The 27,879-nt window shown below is 37.7% G+C and overlaps 2 protein-coding genes across 8 annotated transcripts in view; both read right to left on the reverse strand.

Moving 5' to 3' along the window:
• Positions 1 to 194: 194 nt before the first annotated feature.
• On the reverse strand, positions 195 to 18,060 carry LOC122415009 (uridine phosphorylase 1). Of its 2 annotated transcripts, none has more exons than XM_043426774.1 (6): positions 17,765 to 18,060; positions 7,458 to 7,581; positions 6,743 to 6,904; positions 5,261 to 5,446; positions 4,731 to 5,063; positions 195 to 4,455 (listed from the first exon to the last, which is right to left on the reverse strand). In XM_043426774.1, the coding sequence occupies exons 1-6, from the start codon at positions 17,797 to 17,799 to the stop codon at positions 4,273 to 4,275; spliced, it is 1,023 nt and encodes a 340-aa protein (XP_043282709.1). In that variant the 5' UTR covers positions 17,800 to 18,060; the 3' UTR covers positions 195 to 4,272. The 2 variants fall into 2 exon arrangements, with proteins under 2 accessions (XP_043282709.1, XP_043282701.1); XM_043426766.1 differs by lacking the exon at positions 17,765 to 18,060 and adding an exon at positions 8,762 to 10,137.
• A 1,597-nt stretch (positions 18,061 to 19,657) lies between these two features.
• The window catches only part of Galphaq (G protein alpha q subunit), a 42,979-nt gene continuing 34,757 nt past the window's right edge, over positions 19,658 to 27,879 (reverse strand). For 4 of the 6 annotated variants that reach the window (XM_043433881.1, XM_043433878.1, XM_043433877.1 and 1 more), the window contains exons 7-9: positions 27,714 to 27,867; positions 27,314 to 27,421; positions 24,116 to 25,127 (exon numbers count right to left, since the gene is read on the reverse strand). In XM_043433881.1, the coding sequence (XP_043289816.1) occupies positions 25,045 to 25,127; positions 27,314 to 27,421; positions 27,714 to 27,867 (345 nt within the window). In that variant the 3' untranslated portion in view covers positions 24,116 to 25,044. Of the gene's footprint in view, positions 23,520 to 24,115; positions 25,128 to 25,573; positions 25,682 to 27,313; positions 27,422 to 27,713; positions 27,868 to 27,879 lie in introns of those variants that run through there. The other 2 variants (XM_043433882.1, XM_043433879.1) reach the window with 1 other exon arrangement.

Consider the following 27,879-nt stretch of genomic DNA (forward strand, 5'->3'; position numbering starts at 1 on the left):
GTGGCGAATAGATTAAGTTTGATACCCGATTCAATATTCAATGGCAGCTTCGAAACCACTTCGGAAATTATCATCTTTTGCATACTTCACCGTTGGTAAGTCAGAGATCACAGGATTCGAGGAACCAAGTTGTATCGACTGTTGATGAGTGTGAACTCTAAGGATGGATTTCATATAAGTGCACCCTCGAATGATTATTTGGTGTATTGTTTCGCTCCCTTTATTGTCCGTTCATAAAATAATGTACAATCAACAATTGTCACGATGTAACCCTCATGCCAGCATCGGATTCTAAAAGGACGCGATTTAAATGTCACATACGTATAAAGAAATGAAGCTCGCAGTGGCGAAATAGGAGCTTGGTGCAAGAGTACATAATTCAAGTTTCATCAACTTTTTAAAAGTATATATATTTATGCTTACACATAATATCTAAATAAGAGATGTCTGAATTCATATAGAAGGACATTATCCAGGACTTTACTTTGATATTATTGCAGTTTTCAAACAAATTTTGTCAAATTATTGTTTATTCAAATTTCTGCAAGTCAATGCTATTTTTTCGTGTATAAATCATGAAAAATACGGACTTGAAAGAATGATTTTCGAAGAAAATAATCCAAGTGTTGGAAAAATCGAATATGCCACATCAATCGCATCGAACATGGATCTTGAAAGAAATTCGTGAGTCCCGAAATTTGGTGATTTCCACTATTACATAAGAATTTAAAGATTTCTGCGATTTTAAGTCTTATTTTAAATCGAGAGTCCTGGAAACATCAATTTGTGTGAAAGTCAGACATCGATTCGCGCGCCAGACGTAGTACACATCGTAATACAGACAGATATAGGTTACAGACAAACGAGATTTTATATCACGAATGATACAGAAAACACAACATTTCTCTTGTTGTTGTTATTCGTACAGAAGTTTTTTTTTCACTTAAAATTCACATGTATACCTTCGTATGGCACAAGAGTGGACAATTTCAACGATAGGCTAGCGTCCTTTCGGTCTCGAATTTTTCATCGCCATCGTCAAGAAGGAGACGACGAGGATCAACTTTTAATAATAGTGTTTTTCGTCTATTAGTATCGAGTTTCATTCGATTAATATTCGTCATTAAAATTAATAATACGCATCACAGATATGTCGTTGTTCACGGGATAAAATATTTATTGAAGAGGAATGGAACATATGAAAAGAGCATTACTCTGGGTCGAACTGGTTGTGCCATCATCAATATCGCAATGCTCGTATATACGAGGGGATCGAATTTTAGTTGTTATTTTATCGTCAAACCGCACGTAATTATCATAAGCTTCTCTATCGTGCTCGAAATAGTAAAACCAATCGCAAATACGCAGTACCGTCCTTGATACACGTTCAGCAGTTCTTATATTGAGTAAAACGTTGAATAAATCTGCTTCGCGTACGAATAGTAGCCACAATAACAACAATAACGCGATCATAATAACGAACGTAATGTCGCGAAAGGAAAAATCGATTAAACGAAATCGCAAAAACATTATTCAACAACGACCTTAGAACCGTTTCTCGTAATATATATTTCTATTATTTTTTTTTTGTTTTTGTTTTTACGTTATTACGAAAATCGCATCCGTAGCACTCCCCGAATAACGGGGTGAGGCCCGAAAATCGATGCACGCATCGGAGGACCGACTTCAAACAATTCTGATCGTCTATATACACACATATAGGTTAATTTTTCATTGAGATTTATATGTGTATACGTACAATCATAGCAAGTTACTAACTACGATAACGACCACGATATAATGCGAGTACATGGTTTCGTAATCGAGAAACGGGCAAATTGCAATCGCAGTAAACCTGAAAATATTTAATGAACTGTCGAGGATTCTCGTTACGGTGCGAGGAAGAAGTTTATGCTGAAAAGCAGTGAACATTAGTGAACGGGGCGTTCCAATTAATCCGAGAATATTGAAATTCATGAAATATTTGTTGAGTACTTATTCAACTTCCACACGGAGAGAATTAAATTTGAAAAATTAGCGTGAAGTAACGACAGCGCGGTGACGAGCTGCAACTCATCATCATGCAATATTTACTGTTATAAAACTAATAATTCCGCAAAATCTTTAAAATTTAACAGCGCGTTACAGAAATGAATACTTTTCGTTAACTTATCCCTGCAGTCAAACATATCACGGTCGATTTTACAGTGAATTTCACGATAAATATTATCGCTTTATTCTGTGCACTGTTTCTTCAATATGCACTTTATTCCTGATGCAGTGTCCGTTTCTCGATTACTAAGAATAATTATATTTAAAATGTTCATCATTTTTATTTTCCTCAACGAAGCGAACGAACGATCAACGGTGATGAACTCGAGTAAAATTTTTCTCTTGAACTTCGAATAGCTGTTATCGAACTTCAGCAGAATTGGCTAAGTTTTGAAGGGTTGAAAACACCTTTCCTTTTGGGGAAAAAGGTTCGAAAATTGCGGTGGCTCAGTGGCCAATGAACAATCGGTATTCAAGTGCTGTAACGACCTTGGGAAATTCGTATTGCAACGTAAATAGGCGACTTTAAATCCAGATTCGCAAAGATTATATTCACTTGCGAAATTGCTGTTGCAGTACATGCGCTATAACATCGTTATACTTGTATTCTTAACTTTATTTTCATAACGAATTCACTCAAGTTCACTAACCGTTATCGGGTTTAATAAACAGATATTTGTGTTCATGTACACACTTGACCTTATAAAAAGCTGACTCCACAATGCAACTCTCGAAAAATCTCATTGCGCACGATTAACAATAAATTTAGTGTCGATGCACTTCCCTTCTGTCGTTTAATCACCATTTTTTCATTATTTTAATCACTGGAACATGGCATCATCCCACAACGAGCACAACTTGACAACAAGAATTTGCATCTTATCAATAAAGTGTTTGCATATCGTCGACGAAATTTTTTTTAAAAAACAAAATTAGGTACTACCAAGAGGAAAATAAGCAATAGAAGTAAAACTCAACGTCCACGAACAATCGTCATTCGCCTTTGAATTAAAATCTACGTCGTCGAGAAAATTCCCTGAATAATCAACGACTGACCATTTTCTTTCATATACGATTCACAGTAGAAGCTCCCCAATCATACTAATAAACAAATAATCCCTGAACTGTGGAATGTGAATACGTAGTAACAGTTTGGAACTAACTTTGAAACTTGTGCTCTTTATTCAACGTTATTTCATTACCGTTTATTTGCGCGTTTAGCCAGATTGATTGTTTATAAACGGTAAAAGCTGGTGTCGAGCCTTTTCAACATCTTTACTATCGATCATCACCGATACACGCGCTTACGCAAGAAGAAAATTGATTCCAGTTGAAAATTTATGAAAATGCTCGAAACGATAAGAGCCCAAACGGTTGCAGGCTTTTTTTAACCTGCTGATAAGTATTTTTGTTCTTTTTAACACTATGAAAAAAAGTGTCAACTCGACTTGAAAAAAAGTTCAGAAAAAACGTGACGTTGCACGCTGCATATATTAATTTCGAGGTAAGAAAGTTGAATTTTGGTCTTTGCGAACGTATGGAAAGAATATTTAAATTTCGATATACCGGTTCCGATAAAAAAATAACCGCAGATATGTTTTGAGTTCGCCGAGATGACTGGTCGCGGTTCATATTTTGTTAAACTAACGTTTTTATCGTGGCATTATTATTTGTGTTTCAGCTCGAATTTTGGTGTATTCAGCACAACTGTTAATTTAATATTCATCGTTTGTTTTTCATTTATTTTTTCCTTTGTACTTGAGCATATCGCACTGATATCTGTGGCAAGACTTAAAAAATTACCGGTGCGCTTTGTGATCATAACGATTATAATAATAATTATTTTAATTGTAGCTACAACTACGTGTACTTTTCTCTTCTATTATCTCCCGACGTCGTTTAGTACATTTTTTTCAACAGCTACTCGAAAATCCGGAATATGATATAATTACATTGTTTTTAATCAGATGCGAAAGTTTGAGAAGACTCGAATTCGAGTTATTTTTGTTATTTCATGTAAGTTTTTAATATTCGTCTCCTTTCAACTTGAAATATAGAGGAGTTTGCAAAAAATATTCAACATTGTTGAGGCAAAAATAGCTCTTTAGCGACGCTACTGTTATCGTATCTCCCTTGGAGAAGTCCTCTGATTCAAAATAAATAATTATAAATACATAAATAGAGAATCGAATGATTGACTCGAGTCTACGTGGCGCGAGCTTAATCATAATTCTCGGATTCTTGTTGCACAAGCTTGAATCGCCGTGGACTCTTAACGCACATTGAGCCATGACCCTCGAGTGAGAGGCGACCTTTACGTTGCAGATACCTCGTTATATAACGTGAGATCAATTGCTGCGGTCTCATTTGCCACTCATCCAGTACTTCCTTTGGAGCTAAAACCTACAGAATCATTTAATTTTTTATTTGCACTCTTGAGGAAAAAATCTTTCAACAAAATAGCAGCATAAAATGGATTTTTTGAATTTGGACGAAATTATTATTCTTGACTTGAAATTTGGCCATGTGACTCAACATCCCAGTGGAAATATTTCGACTCGGCTTAGGAAGAGAATATTTTGACTGGCAATGTTTCAACAACTTAGGATGCTTCGACTTCAAAATGTTTTGGAAGCGGGAATTTAGTGGTGGGATAAACCAAGAGCCTTAAAATTTACCTGATCACCCTTTAGTCGATCGAGCAGAGTAACGCAAACCACAGCGGATGTGATACCCGCATGATGTGTGAGTGCAGCAAACGCCAAACTCTCCATTTCGATGTTAACGACACCGGATTTGTGCACCTTCGTCAAATAATCCATTTTTTCATTTTCAGTAAAATCACAGAAAGCACCGTCCAAACGTCCCTGGCCCTCGTAAAAATCGTGGGTACACATAGTTTTGCCGATAACCGTGTCGTAAGGATCCTCCGGATGCGCCAGAGCTTTGAGATCTCTCGTCAATTGACGATCCAGCTTAGCTGGTCTTCGGACTAATTTCCCTAGAACAGGCTGCAAAAAAATTGAAACATTTTGACAAACTGAAAAGAGCCTTCGGAGCCTAATTTTTTCTCGTATTTTGTGCAATCGAATTTTTCTTCGATTTTTTTTCTGTATGAAATATCGAAGAAGAATATTTGATGCACAAAAAAGCAATTTTGTCGAAAAGAATTATTTGAAGAATAAAAATACCAAAATATCGCACTCACCAGCTCAAGGAATGGTCTCAACATTCCGTCGACTGCCTCTTCGGATATGACGACGGTACCACCTTCGAGGCCGATTCCACCGCATGTACCGATCCTGAAGAACACCGGATCTCTTACTTTGGCGTGGTACATCAACTTGATGACCTCATGAAGTAAAATGCCCACCGATGGGATTCCCATACCGTGCTAAAGTTGATTAATGGAAATTCATTAAAATTGTGAGCAGTTTTTCCGTCGTCATCTCGTTACGTTGATTTTTCATTATTTTTAGATAGAGCGCAAGTAAATTAAGGGCAAATTATCATGCAACTCTCAGGAGCATTAATATAGAACGACGGCTCAGTCTTTTGAAAAATCGATTAGTGCACTTTGGCTCTAATATCGAAATTTACATCATTACTGAATATTATTTAATCGAAAAATATATTATTAATAGAAAAAATTGCGAAATTTTACAGTTTTAGCGAGTTTGAAAAAAAAAAAACGTTTCTAAAGAAGAATAATATCACTCGAACGTGTTGCAAATATAAAATTTCGCAATTTTTTTAGATTTTTAAAGGAATATGTGGAAATGAAAATGAAATTTGGAATTTTCGTTGCAGACAATAATTACGATCTCCACATTGTATGCTACTGACAAACCTCGACGATCAGACTTTGCGCATAAACCATGTACAAATCAGTATTTCTCACACGCGAAAAAAATGTTTTTGTACTCTTGAAATATCTTTGAAACTATATCAAAAAGTTCGCTATCAGTTATTTCCGTCCATCCTAAAAACGTTCCCGAAAACGATAGATTTTTTTGACTTTCCCAAAGCAGGACCCCCTTAAGCCAGTAAATATGGAATAAAATTTCACAACCATAAATGCAATTATTCCATTAGAATTGCATAAACAAACCGAGACTGTCCGTTCACGTCATTTGGCACTTGTTATCATTTGATAAAGCATTTTAGTATTCGAGATGGTATTGTGGTTATAGAAGTTTCGTATATCGCGTAGCTCATTGTTTCATTCATGGGCGTCATCATATACATAGAAACTGCGTCTAACAGAGATACGACCTCGCATTGGTCGATGGGAAGAATGCGATCATATGCGAATGTTATCTCGCAACAAACACGCGGACACGCGTGAATGTTTCGAGACCTTCCAACGCAAGAGCGTTGAAACTACAATAACGCTCCATACGAAAGGTGAGTTGGTTTCGTTCGCTTCACGTTGCTAACGAGTAATGAAATAATCGTTTAATCCCTTTGCGTAATTTTAAACGCTCTACTTCAGAGCTCGAATATCCTCCGATCGTTGAGCATAACTTGAACAGGATTATAGAGCAAATGCGACATCTTTTCATCCAGAATTGTCCCTTCGAATCGCCCCTCGTCTAAGTTCGTCGAAGCACTTGTCTCGCGAGACGATGTAATTCTTGCAAACTCTCGTACACGCGTATAAGGCGACGCAAGACTCGTATATACTCACACTAATAGAGAGTACAGGACCAACTTTGTACATGGAATAGCGATAGGAGTACTGGCTTATGTCGAGAAGCGTTGTGCCAGCCGGCATCTTGTGACCTATTTCCTTCATGATGTAGTAGGCGAACTGCTCCATTCGCTTTGGCGTACCTCCCATGCATACGAACTGCAAGTTTAAAATCCAACTTCATTTACTTTTTTGCTTGGCAAACTCACGAATTTTCTTACTTATTTCCTCGTGGACTCTCGGCAGGAGTGTATTTCACGTAGATTTTTACGGTTCGTACCCTCGGGACGATGCTAGTTATTCTTCATACGCGAATGTAGAGAATCACATATGTGGGGGAAAAGTCCAAGAGAATTTTTTGGAACTCCAAAAACGTGCGCGGCTCAAGACTGACGTAATTTGAAATCCGACAGCAGTTCAGGCTTTCGAGTTAGTACAACCGGTCTTCAAAAACTTGAATTTGTAAGTAAAAGGGTAAACACCGGTGCTCGTTCGGTTGCGAGACAGAGAGCATCGCGATGGGTCACGAAGGCGTGTACTTCAGTTCGCGCTATCGAAGACTCAACTTTTTCGACCGAAGAATCGATCTACTTTGTGCGATGTCAAACGAAAGGAAACCCTCGAAATACCGAATTTGGAAAGTTTCATTTCATCGAGCAAAATCGTGATACTCCACGTGTGTGAACTCCTGAATATTGGTGTTTGAACATACCTTGACGTCACCGAACATTTCGACGAGATCGTGAGAGCCACTTCCTAACGCCAAATGGTACAAGATGTCTTGATCCATGAGCTCGATGTTTGGGTTCCTTAAGCGAACGGATCCGTCTATGTACCTGGGGAAAAATGTCGAAAATAAGTCGAAACTACGTTGGTGATTGAAAAGTAATGCGAAAATGATCTTCATCCCCGTGCACTTAGTTTTTAACGATAATTTACAACAATTCGACGAATTTGTGTATAAATTTGAGTTTCAATTGTGTTAGGATTAAAAATTAACATTTGGCTCGACCAAAAGTCAAGGGAAATTGGTCAGAGATCGCAACCGAAATCATGCAAAGGCGTAAAAAGAAGAGCGGAAATTACGTCTTCGAAAAGATAAAAAAAAAAGCCTCAAAACAATGATTTGCTTCTTGGCCTATGCGGAAAGGTACGACGGTAATAAAAACAGAGAAATCCCACGAAACACTCGCTTCTACACGAGGCAGGTTTCTCTCGACGGATCGGAAAAAAGGAGACAAAAAAAGCCACAAAAGATACACGGGAGTGAAAAGGCATCTTCGTTGCAGTAATTTTCCATTGCTGTGCACAAAGCAGCACAGAATCTTCACGGCACGTAGCGTGGTTCAGACACCAATTTTTTTTCTCCCTGCATCTTTCCGTTGGATCTTTTTTATCACAGTAACTGTAATTCATCAAGGAAGCATGAGATCGAGATGAAAAGAGTTGTGACGTTTCTACCACCGTCGAGTTTTTTAAAGATTTTCCGAAAAAATGTTAAAAATCCTTCGTAACATAAACTCACATCCATCGCCCAATCGAAAAGAGCCGAAAATATTTAAAACTTAATATTTCGATATTTCAAAAAAACATAAAACTCTCAATCGCTCGAGCCCACTAACGAATGAACCTCGAATATAGAATTGCATGAAAACTCAAACAGACGTTAAAACGTTTGAACATTTCCATTTAATTTTAACAAAATTTATCCCAAAGATTGCACACTCCAAATGCGTACAGACAGGGAAATCGCTTCACGATACAGAATCGACCAGTTTCATTTGACAGAACTCGGACCGCCGGGGGAGAATTTTCGGGAATAATATAACCCAAAAATGAAATGTGAGAAGTAAAAATGTTCAGGTCTGGAGAACAGGATGAGAGGTACTCGACAGATCTCGTGGAATGCAGAAGGCGAACCTCGTGATTACAGTAATAGACGTCAAGTTACATATATTTTTTGCACCACGGATATGTACGCGCTCTCCGTTATATAGTCTGCGGTTATATGGATACCTGACTTCGCTCTCGTGATCCCGAGAACAGCAGCACTTTGGCGGTCGTTCCGCCGGAAGTTTAAGCTGGCAGTCATGATTATCGTCGAGCGTGAGCTCCTCTCTCCGTTCGCAAGTGCAGGTTGGCATTTTTATCCCTTTTTGTTTATTATTCTCACTGAATGGTAGATTTTTAAGGGTTCACGTGAATACGGAGGGAACGAGAGTTCACTTTTCCTTGTGCCTACTTGACGCGTACGTTTAATCTCAATAATTTATGCTTGTCTCTGACGAATGATCGATTATTATTGTATTTATTGAAACAATGATGTTTTTCTATTTAATTCTGTGCACCCTTGATCCGGGGTCGATTCACATGGTCCTCGGTATCCCGGAGTCCTTCCGCTTTCGCTCGTTTTAATATTTTTTATTTTTTGTATATATCGAAGGAAAAATATCATGCACGCAGTCTCCGAAATCGTGAGACACTTCGAATCCCGCTCTTGGAATAGATCCGGTTTGTTAAGTGCCGAGGCCTTTATAGTCGTTGGCCGAGTGGTCGTCGCCCCACCACACTACCCCACGATGCTTCGACAACAAAAGCCTTTGCTACACTATTACTCACAAAATCGACGGCGTCTCTATGCATACAATGATACATGCGTGAAGCTCGCTACGCCCGAGTTCGATTTCAATGGTGATTCGACGAGAAATTCGTCAAATTATTTTCTTCAATCGCCGCGAGACTTCATTTCAGCCCATTTTGAGTGATTTTTTTCGAATGTGACGACCTCGAGCTCGCAGTGAAGAAAATAAAGTCAGTACTCGAGCGCCGCTCCCAAAAATCCTCAGAATTACGGAATCAACGAGCCTTTGGCTTTGCATAACTCTTTAACCATTATAGTTAGACGTGCCCGACAACTTTTCTAAACACCGCAGTCTTGTACGTGAACGAAGTGCGACAGATCACGTTCGTTTGCGAGAGCGAGTCGGAAAAACTGATCTAATAACAAACCGGATTATTCTCACTCTGCGAATAACTTTCGTGATATATACGTACGCGAAAATATAACCCCTGAAACGGCGCGGAATTCTCGTTTGTGTACAAATTTAACTGAAACTTTGGCTTCGATTAATAGCAGCGTGGAAAGTGCCGAATTTATTGTATTTCGGATTTCGAGCGGTTCGAACACACAATTTTCTTTCTAGGAATCAAGAATTTCACATTCCATTCTGCATGCTTGTTGCCTCATCGTTTTTCAATAGTTTCCCGTAACTGTCTCATCGTTTGCGCTATTATTTATCGCCGATGTTTCTCCCCACTACAATCCCCGACAATTCCTCTATCCGAAAATATATGAGCTCAGAAAAACCGTTGAAGAAAGTAATTCGCGTTCCAGAATCCGGAGCGAGATTCGGCTTCCTCGAGCACGAGGCTTCGACTGATCGAAAATATCACTGCTGAGAAAGACCAATTAAACGCAACGACCTGACTGACGTTCCGGCGGTTGGGGGCATTGGCAACTCGCCAAAAATCTTCGTAGCTATACTTGCAATAAGCTCGTTGTAACATTGAAAGTGTATGCTTAAGAGATAACGTGCCAAGTTGACCTAGACACTTGAAAAGTTAAGCGAATAATCGTAACGTCGAGAGCATATTTTCGTTTTTCAAATAAATGCAATTCGAAATTATGATAATTTTGGGAATAGAGCTCGATCGATAACTTTTCTTATAATTCTCATTATGGATGGTGCAAATGTTTAATTAAGATGTGTAACGAAATGATTATGATATGACTCTTCGATCAGATTGGCACGATGAAAATTCTCGTCCAGCTCATAGAAAGGCTGAATCATAACCTATTTTCTCTGTTCTATGGATCGAAATAAATTTTCTGCGCAAATCGAACATGAATGGCAATAGGTTGAGCTGCGAAATTGACTCGGGGAAAAGCAAACTCTTGGAAGCTTGTCCGGATAGCTGTACAGTTGTCAGTCTTCCGGAAGTTATTGTTTGTGAAAACAATCAGACGAAATAACGCTCCAAGAGGAAATAAAATGATATTTTTTCGTTGCGAAAACATTGATTGTCCATGTGCATTGCTTGAATCAGTAAGATAAATTCATCGTTAATTCTGTATCTCTCAGTTGGGACGTGATTAAATTGTGCGATTGTGCAATGTTTGTTTACGCTCAATTTGATATGCGCGCGCGTCGATCAACGTTTTTCTTTTCTACACTCACTCATGAGTGTCGCAAAAGACGAATGAATGGACGATGACGCAGAGTAAAATGGCCAACATGCTAAAGAAGAATCTGCTGCCACTATCGGAGAGCTTGATAACACCGATAACGAGAGTGATCGATCACTCGTAAATATATGAATATTACAATGACACTCGCTGTTTCCAGAATAAATTTAATAGCCAGCTGGTGGGAAAGCTCTCGTGATTTTATCATGATGCATATGTTATATAAATTAAGGTAGACCATGCCCGAAGGATCGTATTTTATAGGTGTCTAAATTGGGTTACTAAAGATTTTATTTTATTTTATTTACTTTACTAACAAATATTATTGCCCTAAATTAATGTCAGAGTTATTAATGCGAAATTGTAAATAAATTTTTTCAATTTATCTTTCGGCGAATGAAATTAGAAACCATTGATTAATCGGGGATCGAACACTAACCAAACCCCAAATTTAATTCGTCCCTGGCTAAAATACGATAGTTTTTTGTGTAAAAAATAGCTTTAGAGATGGATCGAGTAAAAAGTTTTAATGAAAAGTTTAACCAAATATCGAAATAAGCAGATGGGATACGAGTACTCATTACCAATTTCATTTAATCTTCAACGTAATATATCTTTATCACTAGTAAGACAATCGTCATCAATTTTTATAAACTTCGTAAAAAGCGTTCATTCGTAATATGGAAAGATAAACGATTTTTTACGCGTAGTCCCCAAAACCCTGTGTGTTTTTCTTCATATATTTAAACACGTTTATCTGAATAATCAATCAGAAGAACCCTTTAAAATTTGATTCGCGTGTCGGTCGACTACCCATTTAAACTCAGTGTAAATTTCAAAGCTTTCTTAAGAAAATTGTTTCGTGCATGAACTACCTTAAACGAACAAAATATCTGAATATTTCGTCGCTAACAGCACCGTCGCAAGATTGTTTGTATCGAGCTGAATATTTTGTAAAAAGCCGTAAACCCTCGGTCTAATGAATCACTTGTTTGCCAAATAAATTCTCAGGTGACCTTTAAAAACACTTCCGTTTCTATATACAGACTCGAGTAAAAAAGGATCGCGCGTCGTGCTCATAGACGTTAATTAAATCCCCATCTTATTACACGATCTCAGTGGGTCGAAAATAATTGAGGGTCGAAAGTAGTTAAATATCAATGAAAATAAAAAAATGATTACAAAACTTGTCAAAGAGACAGAAGAATATTGTGATTGGGGCGCCAAAGTGAGAGCTCGATTCCTTAACGATGTATCGACTAATTCGAATCTCGTGGACAACGATCGGGAATGGAGATGAGAAGAAACCAAATTAGATCCGATGCTCGCAGTCATCACTTCAAGAAGGACAAGAATTAATCCCTTGATCAGACGGATGAACAGCATTCATGAAAATCGCCGAGAAAGTGTAACGCGAATGGATAGAAAATGAGGAACGCTTAATGCACCTTTGGCCAATTGCATGTGGCGACGTTCCACTTGAGTCCATCAAGACGGAGTAGAAAAGTTTGAACGACGACGATCGAGCTAGTCACGTAACCAAAAAACTCGACTTCAGTTTTCTAATAAAAAATAATAATTTATTCTTTCGAACCATTTCTCTCGATACTGATAACTTTCAACTTTGTTTCGAACGTAAGGTTGTGGCTAGGATTGAACTTTCGCAATAAAATTAAGGAGAAAAGAACAATTTCTTTGGGTTTTCTGCTCTTTTTATTAAGAAATTGGGACATCGAAACGAGCTTCGTTTCATCACGAAAATTCGAGTCTAGAAAATGGTCTGCACTGTTTAAGTGTCAAGCCACTTCGCAAAATGACTGTAGAAATTTTACTATTTCAAGTTGAAAATTTACCAAGTTCGGTCAACATCTAGAGGGAATTTTTGCAAACGATTTTCTGATTTCCACGCCGTATTTTCCGAATGAATAATTTTCTTTGTTCTCGTACCCTACATTTCATTGAAAACCATTTTTATTTACACTTTTTCACACATGCAGCCAGCTTTCGGTGGCCTTATTTTCATTTTGAAAAAAATCGAATTCAACCGTTTCGCCATCAGTTTTTTTTCTCATTCAGTACACAGTTTGTGCACATAAGGAAAACATTCGCGTACTTGAAAATGCGTGCAACTGGAGGTTTGATAAAACCCTTGTGTTATTACGTTTTATTGTGTATTTTTTATTTTCCACTTGCGGGCAACCTAGCAGCAGTCCATAGGCAAGAAACTTTTTTTCCAACAACGCATTCGCTCATTTCAGTAAAAAATGAATTTTCTTCTATGATTCGTTCTTTCCACTTATTTTCATATTATCGTGCAATCACTATTGTCATCATTTTTTCTCATTGATTTGTACTCATAAATTTCACTCGAATTGAGAGCTTGTTGAGCTCGAATCATCAACTTTTGCTCCCCACAGATTGAAACCTGAAAGTGTTCTGTTGCAGGCGTTTTTCACTGTTACATCTCTTTCTTATTTCATCACAAAAAAAGGCGTGATCCTTCCTGCATTCCTGTGCATAGAATATTTCCTGCATAGAAACAAAAGAAAACAATTTTTTTCCAAAAGTCCTAGACAAGTTTAAAATCTCGAAACGACGTAGCTTGCGAAATATTATTTTTTCGAATATTCCGAGAATATTTCACACACTAAAATTCATTTGAATACATTATTTTGACAAATTTACCGTAAATTTTCGACCAATTGTTTACCGACAATTAAAAAAAAAATAAAGTGTATTTGTTAGTTGAGAGTGCCCGTAGTAGGAAAAATGCTTTGATAATTTGAGGAACTATATTTTCTCCTTCCTTTCTCTCTTGGCTAAAATTTCCGTAGTAAAGTTTGATAAGGTGGAGATTCGCCCGATAGAATTTATTTGATTCACTGTACTAAGCTCCAACCACCTTCGATCTGGAACTCCGTATTTCGATGCGTTTGTTAAAATACACAAGCGACTGTCATAGAGGCAACGAACGTCTATTGACTCTGTTCAAAAGTAACTTATAGCTGGTGCTAGATTAAAAAAAAAAACGTTTGAAAAATAAAACTATTTCTGTGGTTATTCCGCCTCGACCAAATCAATATCTAACTACACTCTCGGAGTCCATCTTTGTATCCAAAACGAATCGATATCAAGCTAGACAGTCTTCGAGCTTAGCTTTTCCGACGAATTCCTCATTCCAATCTTCTCACAATTTCGCAGAATCATTCGACTCCCCAGAAATCAAATTTCCTTTCGAATTACTTGTTTCACAACGAAAAATTCGTAGTTTAATCCTTCCTCAGCACGAATCGACGAAACCTAAAACTCTCGAGTACGTCAGCACGCAGAAAGAATTAAATTCTGTAACATCGTCACACACTCCGAGCAGCCCCATGCGAGCGGGGATCTTCGACTGTTAATTGTCAGCAGTTAATCAGGATCACACGCTAATAGTGCAGCACTCGATGACTGGCTTGCCATTAGGTGAATAAATTGGCGCTTCTATTAGATCAAAAATGTCGGATGCATATTGGGGATTTGAGGCGGACGTGATTAATAAACGCAATGTGGAGAGCTGCTCGCGTACGTATAACGAAATACGAATTTTAATTGACAAGCGCCCGGTGACGGTGATGGGACAAGCACCCTATAGATGTACGATTCACGACGGAAGGGTGCGCGACACTTTCGAGAGAGTGTCGGATCGATGGCGTAATCGAATTCCCGAAAACAATATGTGAGGGTGCTCTTGGTCGCCCGCTTTCACGCCCTCAGGCAATGAGACTGAATGATTGGAAACTCTCGTCGCGTTCGCAGAGCACGAGAGCTTGTCAACGCTCTCGAAACGTTTGTAGTGTAATTTGGGTGGCAGAAAGTTGGTTGTAACATCAATAGTTTTATAAATTTTCATTCTAACGTTGCGATGGAGTGAGAGAGGATTTTATAAACACCGAAGTGTCGAGTATGCGTAATGCGAATTTTTCCAGTCGCTTTTTTCAAATTAGCTTTTTGATCCATTTTTTCCTTTTTATCTCGAATCGTGCGTCGCTTGACTTCCCTCATCCGATGCCAATAAGTACATTTGCAGGACAGCGATACAAATCGCTCGAACTAGCCGGCACCAGAACTGAGACGTTTCTGGACGTCCTGACACCAATCTTCACCAATCTGAAGATTGGCACGTGCTGCTAAGTGCGGACAACGAAATAAAATCTGATGCTTCCAGACCTCGCCGTTGGCATGGCAACCGCGAACTCTTCAGACTCAGGGAAGGTGGTTCTTCGCATTTCCCTCTCCAGGGAAGGTGGAGGGAAAATGTTCGAGATGACAAGAATCACCGTGCTGAGCTGTTGTATTGGTACAAAGCTGTGAATCCACGAGAAGCTTCTTAGGTTAGTTGCTTACAAAAAAAGCTCGTTTGTAGAAATCTATGGAAGGTTCGACTTCGTCTCAAATTCTCAATCGAGTTCAGAAATCCCTGAATTTTCGAAAATTGGTTATTATATAGAAATCAGTTGAAATATTCATCAACAACTGATTCAAAATTCGAAAACTTAGAGGATGATTGAATCCCAAAACTTTAAAAATTGAGGAAATGGAGAAAAATTTCAAAAAGCAGATATTTTCTCGTTCATGGACGGACGCCATACCTTTTGTGTGTACATTTGAATGCCGCATTAAAGCAGCGAAGGCAGGGTAGTTTGAGAATGAGTCGGCGCGAAACGGAGTTTATCTTGATATGGGAATTTTCCCACCTTCGCTATTGGCTTTCGTGTTCTAGATGAAAAACGCACTTTTCCATTCTGACTACACCCACTTCTAGATCGAACGGAATATTCATTTTCTCACGAATGCCGTCGATTCAACGATGAAGGAAAAATGGTTCCCATCCTAAATAACTTCGCTCAAAATAACCTGGTAAAATAGCCAACGAACACAATAACCATGAACAAAAATCTATGAACAGAACACGAACACACAAATCTAAATAAAAATCCTGCATAGAGTTTCATATTTATCCGCAACCAACGTTTCGAATGAATATTTCGCTTATTCTCAATATATTCCAGTGATTACGAACTTAAAGGTCATTTCAAATGACGATTATTATTCTCGTGGTTATTCTATATCCACGGGTTATAAAGTTCATCGGTTTTTGTTGATGGTTATTTTGTTCGTTAGTTATTTCACCAGGTTATTTAGGCCAGAAACCAGGAAAAATATCTTGAGTTTCGTTCCATAATCAAAATCTAATGAAATTTATCCATTCGATAAGTAATTTCAAGCTACAAGAATTTCCTAATGAATATCGAAGCATCCTTGTAAAAAATCGACACACCCCTGCTGCTTTGGAACAGCAAATGATCATAATGTTCGAAAAAAACTGCGAGTTCCAACCGCAAACGGTTCGCTGTCCTTTTGTTTCATGACTTTCAACTGACTCAATTCTCAATTGACCGAATTTCGTTTTCATCGTCGATTTATTTCACGGAACCGTGTCCCTATGGAAAGCGGTATTACGTCCTTACGTACTCGGGTAGAAATACTAAACAGCCCCTTATTAATAGAGCCACATCGATCGAGTGTCTCGCGGAGTTGCCAACGGGAAATAAGTCTCGTTGCTGAACGAGAAACGTATACATACACGAACGCGTGTACTTGAAGTTACACGTGTTGCTCAAGATACTTTTTTTCTTGTACCTCGGTGCTATCTTTTCCTCTACTCCCGACTTATCGTTCTACCCGGAACAGGAGAGACAAATGGAGAGAAATATTTTAAAAATTAAGAAAAGGGAGAAGAAAATAGGAAAGGGACAGCGTAGTATCAACATGCTCTACAATAAAATTGGGCAGACAATGAGGTTACGTTCTATTGTTATTTTTTCTGCACGCAATCGAAAATTACATCACGGAGATAAGCAGTCGGGAGGAACGTGGTTCTTGCACAAATTCAATTGAAAAAGTATTCCATTTTTCTACAAGACAAAATATCCGGTCAACTTTGGATTACACCTTGAGAATGGAGCGTTCAAAGGAATCAATAAAATCAGCAACAAATTATGTTGCTCGGTAATGGGAAAAGCAGGTCTAAGGTCTACGTGATCGAGAACGATGCGACGAAGAACCGAAAATAAAAAACGATGTTGCGGTATTTTTAAACAGTAGTCGGCCAAAGATAGAAATGACAGAGAATATGACTCTTTGGGACTAACAAACGTGAAGCGCAGCAACGCTTTGAGGGATTCAAACCTGTTGTTATGACAGAAACGTCTGAATGTACAATTGTTGAGGCTTCTGTGACTTTGAATCCCTTAATTACAGTTGGAACTAAACGGTGTAGCCATTCGTCAACTGAACATTGTGCACACGAAAGATCGTTAAAGTTCGAAAACAAGCTTTGCGAAGTGTTGATCGATCGAGGAAACAGGGTATGGTACGAATTTCAACGAATTTCCTCCAAATTTAAATGAAAATCGATACGAAATGTGGGCTTTTGGAATGAAAACTTTGGAGACTTCATTACCAAGGTCGAGGAATAATCGAAAGAAAATCCCCCAATAATATCTCAGCTGACAACATAAAGATGTCGATAAAGAAATATACACGGCGATATACAAATAATCTCGAAAAACTTCCACAGTACGAGACAAATAATCAATACTTTGAAAATGAATAACTTAAAATATTGTGTACAAAAAAAATCTTAGGGCCGAATGAAAAATCGATTCAAGTGTACAACAAACAGTGTTAACTTGACAAAATAAACGTGATTTTTAGTTTAGGGTACTCACTCGTCGATCTCGTCTTCTTCAAGTAGCAGACTCATCTTGACTGATAGGAAGTGAAGGAATCGATTTCAATACGGTTTATCTTGTTTTTTGATATTTATTTTTCGTTGGTATTTGGTGGCAATAAGGTCACTCGTATTGGATGAATAATAAATGAGTTAGAGTGAAGCGATTAAAACGAAAAAGTTTCAGGGTGTAGCCAGTTTGGGTTTGCACATTGGACACCTCGAAAAAAGGGGCTCGATCAGGACGTTTACAGAAGTCCTACGTGTTCAAAGCGCTTCCAGCGTTTGCGCCGACATTCGATAGCTCGCCATGACATCTCCCAATTCGAGCGAGCCCCACAAAGAATGAAAGCAGAGGGGAGAAAAACAGAGGGAGAGGGAGAAAGACAGAAGTAACGATTGCGCCTGCGCAACCCGCTTTGCAGCCCCCTTTCATCCCCATTTCCAGCCAGCAAGTAAAGATTCCTTTTGGTTACGCCGTGGTCGCGAGCAGCCCCTCCACAATGCACCGTTGGAACGTCTGTCGTCGTCCCCTTCGACCCCGCCCCGCCCAAGATTTCCGCGATCCTTTGAGGGGCAAGAGAGGAGCAAGGACGCGAGAAAATTTTCGCGCCAAAGGACTCGTCCGAGTGAGTTCATGCGCCAAATTTCGAGGACTTCTGCACGAGCTCTCAGCAACGAAAAGAAAATCGATGAGGACGAATAAGAAAAATTGTTTCATTTTCAAGTGTTTTATTTAGAAATTCTCTTAATCTGAAGTTCATTTTTTCACTGTGTCCGATTTCGCATTTCTCTTTTTCTGCTCACATTTTTCGGACTTCGTGCTAATTTAAACTTTTACGTAAAGATTGCCACCGGATCCTCACTCGAAGGAAAACGAACCTGCAAACTAAGAAGCCCGCACGATTAATTGGGCCTTGAAACATTCAAATTGAAACACAAAAGCCCCAAATATTACTCTCTATTGATCCAAGGCTCCTCATGAACACGTAAGAAAGTATTCTGAAAACATTTGGTCGATCAAAAAATCGTGGCGTATGAAAAGGAGTTCGTCAACCCAAGAAAAATTAGGTTTATCTGATCACTTGAATTGCTGGTTCGGATAAACATCAGCTTCTATGACGAAGACATTATTGAATCGACAAAAGTTTCGTTGGACCAACACGTTTCCCACGATGTGTTGTTCCATCAACAATTTTGCTCGGTAAACGAATTCCATTCGTCAGTGTATTCGTCATGATAGTATCGTGTTCATCGATAATCATCGAAATCTTTGAACCGAAGGAACACTATTGCATGTATCGATCAGCCAAGTTATTATTTTGAAAGCACATCAAAGAATATTGGTGCAGAAGGAAAACCGTAGAGTCAATTTATACAGGGAGCCTCCTTAACCGTGCGAGCTACGAACCATCTTCAAATGAAAAAGAGCCCTCGTTTACCCACCTCGATAATTCGACGAGAGTAACCAAAAGAATAGAACGAAAAATACAATATTCGATAAAATCATATTTCTATGAAGTTAGAAGAGCGAATGTCTGAAGAAACAAGAGAGAAAAAAAATGAAAGAAATTGGATTCCGGATGGGGATCTTGAAAACTACTGGAAAAAAACGACACTCGTTTTTGTTTTTTTTTTTTATCATTAATGTATAGTATTTATTATAAATAAGTTAGAAACATTGATTTCATTTTGGGTTTTGGTAGGTGTTTACATTTTATACACACAGAAAGAATACCCAACATATTATGCTTTCAGAAAAATGTATACTTTTTTAGTTTGTTGTTGTTGTTTCATCGCGATTTTGTTGTTGTTTCGTTTCGACAAGAAATGATTTACAAATGAACTATAGCCACTGATTTTCAAGTCTATCGTCTGCTTTCTTTTTTTCTTTCATCACTCGGACGTCGCCTCGTGTCACAGGCATTTTACAGTTATATATAAACACCTGGGCGCGTCGCGCCGCGTTTAGAGTCTTTTTTTCTTATTCGTTCTTGTTTGTCTCGTTTCTTTAATCCACCTCCAAACCATCTCGAAACGTCTAACGCAGCGTAACACACTTATATCCATACTCGCCGTACGTATTACAACTATTATATGCTCACGGATAGTTTATCCCACTTTTATGCTCTCTCTCTCTCTCTCTCTCTCTCTCTCTCTCTCTCTCTCTCTCTTCCGCATAGCGACATGCACACAGGCAAACTCACACATACACACACACACACACGCACATCCCCACGCGTGCACGCAGCATTTATCGACAAAACCTCGTATTCCGATAAATCAACCGATCCGATATATCGACTAATTAAATATATATGCATATATTAATATATACATATACATAAATACATAAATGATGTAATAAATCATCGCTGTCGATACATCGACGTGCCGATTGATTCAATGTATCGATCGGCAAATAAATCATCATAAATGTTGTAGCGCACAATTCGATACATCGATTTATTCGTTTATTCATACGTTTTCTCTCGCTCGCTTCTTTTCACTTGGACATACTCATACGTACACATTATGGTCAAACAATTCGCAAATTCACTCTCTCGCACTGAAAACCAAGCAGTATTATTATTATTCAATAGTATTTTGTTGTTGTTTTTGTTGTTGTTGTTGTTGTTGTTGTTGCTGTTGTTGTTGTCGTTATTATCTCTTAATATACTTTATCCAATGTATTTATATATATAATTTTTCTTGTTTCATCCATATAAACTCAGTGTTTTTGACCGAAGGTAGGTATGTCGTATGCTGCCCGGTGTGCGTGCGACGTTGACGCGGCGCGAAGAATACCGCTGCGCTCGGTGAGACCTCATCAGCTAATACATAATCGTTACACATTGGTACAAATTTTTCTTTTTTTTTTGTTTCATTTATTACTTAATTTTTTTTCTTATTATCCCCAAATTTTCATATATTTTCAACGTCGTTTCGTCTTTATCACCGAACAACGAACAAAAATCGTCTTCGCGCCAAACACAAAATTTTTTCCTTTCTCTCTCTCTCTCTCTCTCTCTCTCTCTCTCTACCCCAACGCAGTTAGTTTTTCTCGCACGAGTATTCCCTGGAACACGTAGCTCATAACGGTTTTCACCACCTCCAGACGGTGCATTTACATTTTTATTGGATTTTTTCTCACTTTCTCTCTTTCTGTATTATACCGTGTACCCTTTCGAACGTACCCCGATTCATCGGTTTTCTACCTCAACTAGGTAAGAGGAACCGTGAATTCTCCAGCGATGGCGGAAACAGCTATTCCTCGTGTGCGTATTTTGTTTCTCTATTTAACGAGAGAACACCAGCATGTTTCCTTCTTTTTGTTTCTTTTTTTTACTTTTTTTTTTTACTTTTTTTTCTTGGGCAGTGCGCTGGCCCAGCATGAGCGAGCGCAGGCAGTGAGCAGTTCATACATACGTACACTGTAAGGTGGATACAAAGCGGAGCGAGAGACATATGCGCCCGTTGTGTATTCGTATATTATTCTTACTTCTCTCACTTCATTCTCTTAAATTTCTTTTAAATTTATTTATCATTATTATAAATAATTATTATTAATAATATTATTATTATTTTATTTCTCATATCTCGTGTGCGTACAGGATTGGAGGCAGCTCATGTCTCTTGCTATGCGACGACGTCGCGATTGTAACGTCGGTACAAACAAGAGGGAATTAAAACATAACAGGAAAAATACATAAAATAAAGGTGACAAGGGCTCACGTGGTTTCCGAAATCAGAAAGGCGAGTAGCTTTGCGACGAATTTTTTAGGCGGCGACCATTGTTTTTGGAGGGCAAACATTGGGGGGGGGGGGGAAACAGAAAACACTGAAATCTGACGTGATAATAATGCAATTACAACGACGGAAAACAACACTTTGACCTTTTCTCGGTAACGTTAAACGTCATTATTTTCATTTGAATTATTTTATTTGTTTTGACACGTTCTAAAATAATAATAATATCAGTAATAATTATCCTAATAATAAAATATGATTGTGAAAAACCGATTGGAACGTAAGAACCAGCCCTCGTCCTTTTTGTCGATTAAAATTGTCACCACCGACGACAAAAGACGACGACGACGACGACAATGACGAGAGGACCGAGAGAACATTCGTTCTTTCTCTCACTCTCACTCCTTCTGTCCTTTTTTTTCATCTGTCTCTCCCCCTAAATTATCTATAAAGTCACATCAAAACAGATGCCATTCTCTATTATTTTTGTTGTTATTGTTATTTTTTTTGTCCTTGTGAATTTGAGGAGTTTGGGCAAAGTTTGTCATTTTTTATTTATCATTTCAGTTTATGTTTCATTTTTACTTCAACTTTGCACGCCGAGTTATTTTTTATCATAACGTTGTAGTTGTGGTGTGGTTGTTGTTGTTATTTAACTCTGCTGACGTTGTTGCTTTTATCCTCGACTCTGTTCTATGTTTCATTTTCCTTTCTTTTTCGCTTTCATATATATTATATATAACAATATTTATACGATGAATTGTGAATTTGAGTCACATGCAGAAAAAACTCAGTTGTTTCTGGCACAGATAAAAAAAAAACACTTTGGCATTGCATCTAACGAAGGACTGCAATAAAAAAAAAAATTAAAAAAAAAACAAAAAAAACATAAAAAAAACACCACACTAGTAAATGGCACTAGAATCGCTTTCACTTGTGTCACCGACTACTCGTGATTAAAAAGCTTTTTGTCCTTTTTATAGTCATTATCTTTCTCTATGTGTGTCGTTCTCATCTTATCTTTCGTTCATATTCGAATTCTTTTCTGGCTGAGATCCCGCGGCTCCAGACAAACGACGACTCGTGCGTTTATAACTTCAGCCTCTTCTCCCCCCCCCCCCCCCCTCCCCATTCCCTTCGCTCCTCTGTCCATCTATACATGAATTTGAATTCTTCCTATATCAATGTCTGTTTGTTCGTGATCATAAGTGTTTTTAGAAATTCTTCTTATCTCTTGTTTTGCCTACTCCTCCAATATTTCATTTTTATATAAAAAATCAGGCGATGTCGCAGTCAGCCGGGCTCGTGTTCCACTAAGCTAAGCTATAAAAAACGGTAACAAATTCCAACAATTAGTTGTTACGAAACTAAATCAGTTTTGTCGGTATGTCGATAGTGAAAAGTTTTAGGAAAGAACGTATAACGCTCAGATTTAGGTCCTTTTTTGTATTTTTTTTTCTTCTTCTTTTTGTTTGTTTTTGTCGCTGGAAAAATTTGCGCTCTTGTCATACTTCCTTTTTGCATTTTTTTTTCTCTTTTATATGTTCTAGCTAAAAATGTTGTTACACTCGTGCGCACTCGACATACAGTGCTGACGAGCATCACGAGTTTTTGGTAAATTTATGTTCCAGCTTTTGTTTACTTGCTTTCATTTTTTTATGTTTGTTACGTCGTAGCTTTGCTTTCGTCGTTCCTGAACGATTGGTTTGCGTTGTTCCACCTCTTCCGTTCTGATTTCTAAAATCCAGGATTTATCTCCACAAAGCGCGCTAAATTAACGAGCTTGAACTCTCATCTCATCCTGGTTTGCGGTACGTAAAAACAGCTGAATCCACGCCTCGATTCATTCATTATTTCCTTTCTTCATTTTTTTTTCAACTTTTTTCTCCTTTCAATTTCACTTATCACATCGATGTCCATCTACACCAGATTGTATTCTTTGAGGTTCGATTGGAGAATTGTGTCCTTCACCGCCGCGAAGACGAATCTAATGTTCTCCGTATCTGCGAATAAAACATTTGCTCGTTATTGAGAGTTCATTTGATTTTTTTTTCATTCGTTTTAAGGTGAAAGTGAAAAACGAGCAGAAAATGACTTCGAACTGTTTTCGGACAAAATGCATTAACTGCTGCGCATTTCATGTTCGCCTCATAATAATAGTGATTGATCGGAAATACATTCAGATTTGATTGATTAGTAAAACATTGCGAGGCAAAACTTACCGAATATCATTTGTTATGCAGAACGCAAATAACGAGAGCATGCGAGTAGCTAATCCGTTGTTTCGTTTCAATCGGAGAAAACACAGAGAGAGGAAGAGAGAGAGAGAGAGAGAGAGAGAGATCGAACGGAGCATATCAAAGCATGCAACCCATTGTTTTAATTCATTTATCCATAACAATAAAAACTGGTTTATCGTTGAATAAAGCAGCGAAATAATTTCCGATAGAAAAAGCAGCGTCAGAAAAATATTGGCAAAACGCTGTTATTATTGTTGACAATAATGAAGCTTTTGAGTAAATAAAAAATTGATAAAAATAGCTGATTCAATGAGACCTCTTTATCGTGGCGAAATTAAAGACAATACGTTCCAACAGAATTTGCAAAAAAAACACCAAAGCATGCCACCCTTTATTCATATTTTTTCCTCGATACAAAATTAATGGTCGTTTAATACATGGCATAACAAGTTCAGATGTGAACAAAATGAAATTTGATACGCTTTCAATGGCACAAAAATATCGAATAATTGTTCTACAGAATTGAAAAAAGCATTTTTTGAAAAAACTGATGACGATCTTTTAAGTCCTGCTTGATAATTTTCATTTCCGTTTTTGTTGTATTCGAATTTTCGCATTTATAACGGTGAACAATAAGTGAATTATTGAGTAATCCAAGATCAAAATTTTACCGAAATCATTTGTTTTTTATGAAGAGTTCAAGAAAGAAGAAGAATTAAAAATACACGTTAGTGGATTTAATGTAAGGAAAAACGAAAGAAAAACGTGTTTTTTTTTCTTTTTTTAATTTTTGTCGCTATGACAATATAATGATTGTTATTGTTATTGTTGTTGTGGTTATCATTAGTATTACGGATGTACCCAGATGCATCATAAATATCTGACAAACATTTGTGCAAAGCATGGTAATAGGTCCTTAATGATTTTACATTTTGCGACGAAGATTGCCTCGCGAATAAATACAATCCTACGAGATATTGAACAATTTGTTTCGCCCGGTCAACATTTCAAAAAAACGACTGTGAAATCGAAGTTCGCTATTCAACGAATATGCTGCACGAATTTATGGAATTACAGTCGAACAACGAATGCGTGATCGAAAGATCTGACAATAGCAGCGGAGGTTGGAAAAAAGTAAATAAAAAATTTTTCCCCTCTCAATATCCATGAATAGTGTTACTTTTTCTCTTTCGTTTTAAACTTTGTGAAGAACCAACATATCGAATTTTTCCCACGGGAGTGAAGACGAAAACGATAAAATCGTAGTCGCAATGTTCGTCAAAACGTTTCAAGCGAGATTGAATTCCTTGAGAGCACTCTGCATAATAGTGTCCTTTACGGCACAGAACACAAGCTTGATGTTCTCCGTGTCTGCATAAACGATTCCACGTGTGCATGCAATTTTTTTTTTTTTTTTTTTTTAAAGAAGAAAAAATAATCATTAGAATGTCTCCCGAGAACGCACAGCGAAGTGAAAACCAATTGAAGTTCTCTGGATTTCTTAAGCATCTAACAAGCGTTTTCCTTGTCCCTTGTCGTAGTTTTTCAAGGTGAAAAAAAAAAACGGAGAAATTCAGTTCACATCTGGAGACAATTGGTTTTCGTCGACGCTCCATTTCGTTCACTCACCGTACTGAGCCCAAATTTACAAGCAATAAGAAAGCAATCACTACGGACGAAAAAAAGCTTTAATAATGTGGACAGATCCCATAGTTGATGCTGGACCAACGAAGCGTGGAAGGAAAGATAAACGTAGATTGTCATGCGAAGATTTCGGTCAAGTTATCTCCAAACACCTGGGAAGAAAACGAGCCTACCTGTGGCGCACGTGAAGTGAGAATAAATTATTTTCTCGCTATCTGGATTCAATTCGACAAACATCTTCAGTATGAATTCTCTAGCTGCTGTGGCCGCTCTTTCTGGCCCTGTAATTAATAATACAAGCGTACAGTGCAAAGGAAACAAGCCAGGATTTACAGCTAAAGATAAACGTGTGATAACCAATGTGATTGGTTTATTGTAATATCTTTGATATTTTGATGCGTCTCTCTGTCAACGAGAGTGTAAAGTTAAGCAGCGTCAAAAACACAGAATATGTGCATGAACATTTAATTATATTAATACCGACGATTTGTGAAAAACATACACCAAAATCATTTTTTCTACGCGAACAATGGTAGTTTGTTAACTGCAACTGTTAACTTTAAAAACTCGATTATCTTGTGCGTTTAAAGAAAAATTATTCGAATTGACGTTGGAGAATGTATAATGAGAAGATCGATTCCTAGAGATGAAAATTATTTGTAACAAAAGTACCTAACCGTGAGCATTAAATTTTTTTCCTCAAACAATTACATCTCGAAATCTTTTCGCTGGAATAAAACGTGTTAATCTTTGGTACGATCGTGTGGAACAATTGGACATACGCATGGAGAATGATGGAGTGAGTCATCGATAATGTTACTGCAACAGCGTCGTAATTCGAGTTAATCTAATAATTCAAAGATAACTCAATATGCTTTCGAAGGACAGTTGATTGAATTAGCCACGTCGCTACTCAATGAAGCCTCTCAAGAGTTTAAGGTTAGGGCGAAGCCCTCTACGGGTCGGCGATTTCAAAGAAAATTCCCGCGATATGGACAATCGTCGGAATTTAAAAGTTTGAATATCTCGATAGGTATCAAGACTGGATTAATTTGTATTAATCCCCCAAATGAAAGCTGATGAATTTGTGGTTCTTTGCATAGTGTATCAAGTTTTCGAAATGAAAAATTCTCTAGAACAAATTTACAATCGACTCATCGTTGGCTAACACGGTGCTGCACTTGGCCGATGAAGAAACATTTGTACATTTTTTTAAGGCTCATAGAACCACTAATTTCTAATTCCAGCGCTTCTTTTTACTATTTTTAATTACACTTTTGAGTTTATTTTAAAGTCGTTTCTCTCTCGGAAATATAAGCGTACAGTTCATATCACGATAACATCGTTTCCGATTATTATCATAAAATATGATCGATAACTTTTCCAGTTCCCTATTTGTCTAATTTTCTTCAGAGAAAATACGTTTTTTGGTAAGGATTATTTACAATTACTAACAGCACTCGGAGTTGGACAGCTAGTGCATGATGAGAGATTTTTTTGTTCAAACACTTCCCCGTCAATGATCATTGTCGAGTATTTTAAATATTGAAATCGAACTTTGGAATTCTGTAGTATTGCAATGCCACCAAAACATTCCGTTAAGGCCCAAAACTGGTAGAAACAGTGCAGGGAATCTAAATTCGAAAAATGAAAGTAAGATCAAGTTGGATGGCCAAAATTCTGTTGCATCCCAACGATGCTAGTGTCAACATTGTAAATATTCATCGTTGAGAATTTGCATGTCCATCTCTAATATATTTCGAGTGAATACGCCCGTAGCATTCAACTTGTGAAGATCTGATCGCGAAATTTGGAGGTGAGCCAACGACAAAAAAAATATTTAAATTACTAGCCAGCTACGATTCACAATTACAGCTGCTGTTTTGTTCTCAATTTTTCTATTTTTTTCAGACCTGTCGCAGCTGTGAAATGCGAGTAACACATTCGATCAGGATCAGGATTCGCAGCTAGATAACCTTTCAAGATGAACTCTCGTGCTGGCTTATCATCACATTTCGGGCCTACATCATGAAAATTTGTTGCTTTATGAAAGAAGGTTAAAAAAAATCAGGATTTCCTCCAGCAAACTAAGAGAAACCGAAAGATCTACGAATTACTCAAAATAATAAGTCGAAATAATAAATTTTCTGATCATAAAAGCCTCTGACATATATTCCCAAAATATATATCAACTGAATCGTTGAGTTAACTTGTCTTGTTTGAGCAGTTGAGATCTTTCGTGACTTTTCAATGTTTCAATCGTTATTTTCGTATTTCTCGTTCTCGTACTAATCTTTTTTTCTTCAGTCTCACCTTCATATTCTGGAAAGTAGTCGACAAGATGAGAATACATGATCTTCTCCTCTAGCAGATCTTTCTTATTTAGGAACAGAATAACAGAGGAGTGTTGAAACCAGGGATATGTTATGATCGTTTTGAATAGCGCCTTACTCTCCTCCATTCGGTTCTGAAATGCAGA

This window comes from Venturia canescens, chromosome 1 (genome assembly GCF_019457755.1).
Source record: "Venturia canescens isolate UGA chromosome 1, ASM1945775v1, whole genome shotgun sequence".
Lineage (NCBI taxonomy): Eukaryota > Metazoa > Arthropoda > Insecta > Hymenoptera > Ichneumonidae > Venturia > Venturia canescens.

Coding starts and splice junctions, on each gene's coding strand:
- LOC122415009 (XM_043426766.1), bottom strand. CDS start 8,889: ATGCCAACCTGCACTTGCGAACGGAGAGAGGAGCTCACGCTCGACGAT. Junction 6,905..7,457: donor AAATGTTCGGTGACGTCAAG/GTATGTTCAAAC, acceptor TTAAACTTGCAG/TTCGTATGCATGGGAGGTAC. Junction 5,064..5,260: donor TGAGACCATTCCTTGAGCTG/GTGAGTGCGATA, acceptor ATTTTTTTGCAG/CCTGTTCTAGGGAAATTAGT.